The 4566-nt window shown below is 59.3% G+C and overlaps 1 protein-coding gene across 1 annotated transcript; it reads right to left on the reverse strand.

The window, feature by feature from the left end:
* Positions 1–522: 522 nt before the first annotated feature.
* On the reverse strand, positions 523–4283 carry APLNR (apelin receptor). Its single transcript, XM_059142545.1, has one exon. It carries the CDS (start codon positions 3872–3874, stop codon positions 2723–2725), a length of 1152 nt encoding a protein of 383 aa, XP_058998528.1. The 5' UTR covers positions 3875–4283; the 3' UTR covers positions 523–2722.
* Positions 4284–4566: the final 283 nt, after the last annotated feature.

Here is a 4566-nt window from a genome sequence, read left to right on the forward strand (position 1 = left end):
AGTTAAGAACACCCAGGGTGAGCCCAGGAGAGTCGGATTCCTTAGGTCTGGGGTACCGCTCGGGAGTGAGCGTTTGCAGACATTCAGGGTCACCGATCCAAGGCCAGGCACCTGAACTTCTTATCTAAACTGAGTGGTTCCTCAAGGGACAATGAATTAGTGAATTGGTGAATAAATGAATGCTAGCATTTTCCTACATGCCTGTGCTCTGGACTCCAAAACGTGTGCCCATTTGTCCCACAAGTTCTCAGAACACAAAAACTGAGCTGCCCCCTGCTCCCCGCCTTTACTTCCTGTGCCTCCCCTGGTCTCCGTCCCCACCTGTGCCCTGCGCTGTGTCTGTCGCTCCGGGTTCTGCCCGCCTCCCCCACTCCCTTTCCAGTTTCCCACTTGACTTCCCTTAGCTCCTACTTTCCTCCTGTGCTCCCTCAGCCCACACCACCTCCCACTGGAACACTTGCAAATGGGGGACCTTAACTCATCCCAAGACGTCTGTGTGAGCAGAGGCTTTGGACACAACAGTTACACAAAACAGATTTATTGAATGAACCGCAGTGACTAAGAGGGTCAGAAAAAAAATAGCAGAGACATTCCAAAGAAGGGGCTGGTCGGGGGTGAGGGAGCCTCCCCACTCTGTCCAGGACAACCAATGAGTTCCAGGCAAGAGGTCTCTGGGGTCCCCATGAGGGCCTCCGAAGGGCACCCTTGTCCCTTCTAGATCTTCTAGATGTTTCCTCCAGCTTTAACCGCATACTTTGAGGAGAGCCCTGGGCTGAGAAAGGGAGTGTACGGAAGATTCTGGCCTGTGAAAGGGAAACTAAGCTGCAAGGGGTCTCTTCCTTTCTCCTCCTTCCTCTGCCTCCCAGAGCTGGCACCATCCCAGGGACGGTCAAGCTCTCCATTGACACCAAGCCGGGCTCTTCCTGCCTCCATGGCGCAAATCTTGTCCTTCACGTCCTGTCCGGAGTCCTCCAAGAACAAAACCTGGAATATACACACCCTGCCCCCAGCTCACAAAGGCCTGCCGTCAATTTGGTCCTTGAGGCCTCGCTGGTGGCATGACGTCAGGCCCTCAGCCTTGCTGCAGCTGCTCCGGGTCACCGTGCCCAGCCCCCCCAGCCCAGCAGGAGAGGCCAACAGTGATCCTGAGGGTGAGGTGAGAAAAAACCCACCCAGCGCTTTTCACCCCAGGCAAGAACGCCACAGACCCTGGAAAAGTGAGAATGGCAAGGAACACACTCATCAAGTCAGAGCAGGGTGGGGAGGCGTGGAGAAGGGGCCACGGGAAGCTCTAACCCACCTCGTACTTCCCTCAGGGAACTAGGAAGGATGCGACCCAGCACACTGAGTGTCCCCAGGCCTTGGGGACAGATCTCCCCAGAGGGGCTGGCCCCCAGCACTAGCATAGACTTCTCTCTTAAAGCACGGACCTGCCGTCAGGGCCCCCAAATCCAGTGGGGGCGGGGTGGACTCATTTTATTCTCATTTTATTCTCTATTGCCTCAATATGCCTCCCTCCCCCCAAGGATATTGTGTGAAGAGTGGTGAAGCGGTAGACAGTAGGGGGGTAGTTCACCCAAATGACGCGTGACGCTCTTCCATGTACACACACACACACACGCACACACACATGCATGCACACACACATAAATCTTGGCACCCAGATGCACCAGTGCTCAAGAAAAGTGTCCTGGCTGGGGACGCCAGGCGTGGTGTGGAGGCCTGTAGGGGCTAGAGGGATGAGGAATCAGAGAGGGAAGCCAAGCAGCATGTAGACTAAATACAGACTCCCTTCTTCCCCGGTGTTCCCTTCCCAACTCCCCACTCCTCTATGACTCCAAGGAGCCAGCCGTCCCTGCACCAACCCCACAGCCTTCCGATGGACGCAGGGAACAGAGGCTGAAGAGAGGGTCTGAGGAAATCTGCAAAAAGCTCATCTAATTGGCTTCTGGGAGGGGCTGCAAGAGGGGAGACCCCTTCTGGAATCCTTAGTGCCTGAAAGTGAACTGATCCAGTTTGCAGGAAAGTTCCGCAGCTCCCAGCTGCAGAGCCTGGAGCTAACTTGGCTAACACCAGCCCTCCCTTGCCAGCTGCCCGCCCCGCCCAGGTCCCCCGCTGCACTCCAGGGAGCCCAACAGAGCTGGGGCCAGGGCCATGTGTGCAAGCTTCAGGATTCTTAACCCTTAGGAGCCCTACACAACCAGGAAGTGAACAGGGGAGAAAGAAGGGATTGAGGGAGGGGATGTGCTCCAGGAGAGGGGGTTGGAGCCAGTAGGTAAGGATTCGGAGCAGAAAGTGCAGCTAAGAGGGCAAAGCAGGGGCAGAGAGAGGGGAGAGAACATTAGAAGAAAGGAGGGAAAAGAAAAAGCTGGAGATCCAAGAAAAGAGTGGGGGCAACACATTTCAGTTGAGCCAGGCTGACCTCCCCTGTTTTATACAAATGGGGAAACTGAGGCTCCAGGGGGTTAAGAGACTGGAGCAAAGTCCCTCTCACAGATACCGAGTGGCCCAGCGCCAGCGCGAGTCCGCAGGACTCAGTCTCCTTCCACTAAACCACAAAACTCAAGGAGGAAGGAGGACCAGGGGGGCAGGGAGGCAGGGAGCGAGGAAAAGGGTCAAATGCAAGGGAGAAGGTGCTATCCTGCTACCTGACTTTCAGAGAGCAAGGGCAGAGGCCAGGGTGGGGCGGAGGGCACCGGGCTCCTCTCTGATCCCCCCAGCCCTAGTCAACCACGAGTGTCTCTTGGCTGTAGGGGATGGACTTCTCGTTCATCTGCTCTCCACCCTTTCCGGAATTGGGGCCGGGCCCCTGGCTGTGGCCGGAAGAGTAGCTGGCCGACTTCTCGCCGCTGCTGCTGTGCGAGGCGCCCCGGCACCTGCTCCGGCCGCAGCACAGCATGGAGGTGCAGGCTTGGCGGAAGCGCGGGTCGAAGAAGGCGTAGAGGAAGGGGTTGAGGCAGCTGTTGACGTAGCTGATGCAGGTGCAGTAGGGGAAGACGTTCATGAGGAAGATGTCGAAGTCGCAGGGCCAGTGCAGCAGGCTGCCCAGCATGTAGAGCGTCTTCACCAGGTGGTAGGGCATCCAGCAGAGCGCGAAGGTCACCACCAGCACCACGATGATGCTGAGCAGCCGGCGCCGCTTCCGCAGGCCCTCGATGCGCTCCTTGCGGAAGTGGCCGGCGATGGTTTGCGCGATGAAGAAGTAGCAGGTCAGCATGATGGTGAAGGGCACCACGAAGCCCACGGCGGTGGACGAGACCCCCAGGCCCACCTCCCAGGCCCACTCCGAGCTGGAGGCGGCCACCATGGAGTAGTCCATGTAGCACTGCACCCTCGTGGTGTTCTCCAGGTCCCCGGTGGAGCGGAACACCATGACCGGCACGGCCAGGAGCGCGGCCAGCACCCACAGGCCCGCCGTGGCCGCCGCCCCGCTGACCCGCAGCCTCAGCCGAGCGTTGGCCACGGGCCTCACGATGGCCAGGTAGCGGTCGAAGCTGAGCCCGGTAAGGCAGAAGACGCTGGCGTACATGTTGACGAAGATCACGTAGCTGCTGAGCTTACACGCGAAGGTGCCGAAGGGCCAGTCGTAGTCCCGGTACGTGTACGTGGCCCACAGCGGCAGGGTCACCACGAAAGTCAGGTCCGCCACGGCCAGGCTGGCGATGAAGATGTCGGCCGAGCGTCTCTTCTCGCGGCTGCTGCGGAACACGGTCCAGAGCACCAGCCCATTGCCCGTGGTGCCCAGGAGGAAGACCAGCAAGTAGATGGCGGGGATGAGGGCCCCCGAGGACTTCCAGTCCGAGTACTCGCACTCAGACTGGTTGTCTGCCCCATAGTAGTTGTCGAAATCGCCAGCCTCCTCCATGCTGGGCATTGGAGAGAAGACGGGCAGGGGGTCCTTGGGGTCCCAGCTCCGTGGCTGTGGCACCAACTCAGCAAGGGCCCCGAGCGGCTGGCCTGGCCTGAGCCTCAGAGGGCAGGCGAGAAGGGCTGAGGGTGTCCAGAGCCCTTCCCGGCCAGCGAGCGAGCGGCAGGAGCTGCGACCGGATTCTGGAGGATGCCTGCTCCCGCAGACTTCCCTCCACCCTCTCCTGCCTTGTCCTGGCCTCAGCTAGGACACTTCCTTGCACCCTCCTGAGTCTCTGTCTCCTCCTTGTCTGGTCACTCCCCCCTCCCACCTCCAGACCAACCCCTCACTTGGAAGTCTTAAGATCTTTAAGTTACAGCCCACTTTTTTTTTTTTTTCCCCCTCCTTCTTCTCCCTGGGCAAGTGGACCACACTGAGCCCTGCGTGCTGGGCAGAAGATTATCTGGGGTTCGCAGCAGCCTGCTCTCCTCCTGGCCCCGCCTTCACCCTCTGGCTACCACCCACCCATTCCCCAGCCTCTAGGCCTGGCTTCCTCTGGCCTCTGGAGCACCCCCCCCCCCAGTCCTCCCTACCCTCCCACTCTCACCCCCTCCCATCCACTCTAAATGGGGCAAATTATGCAGATTGGAATCCAGCCTGAGCTGGAGCCAGGACGGTTGGGGGAGGCAGGGAGGGTGTGAGATTTCGCAGGATGCTCC

This window comes from Mustela lutreola, chromosome 1 (genome assembly GCF_030435805.1).
Source record: "Mustela lutreola isolate mMusLut2 chromosome 1, mMusLut2.pri, whole genome shotgun sequence".
In the NCBI taxonomy this organism is placed as follows: Eukaryota; Metazoa; Chordata; class Mammalia; order Carnivora; family Mustelidae; genus Mustela; species Mustela lutreola.

Coding starts and splice junctions, on each gene's coding strand:
- APLNR (XM_059142545.1), bottom strand. CDS start 3,874: ATGCCCAGCATGGAGGAGGCTGGCGATTTCGACAACTACTATGGGGCA.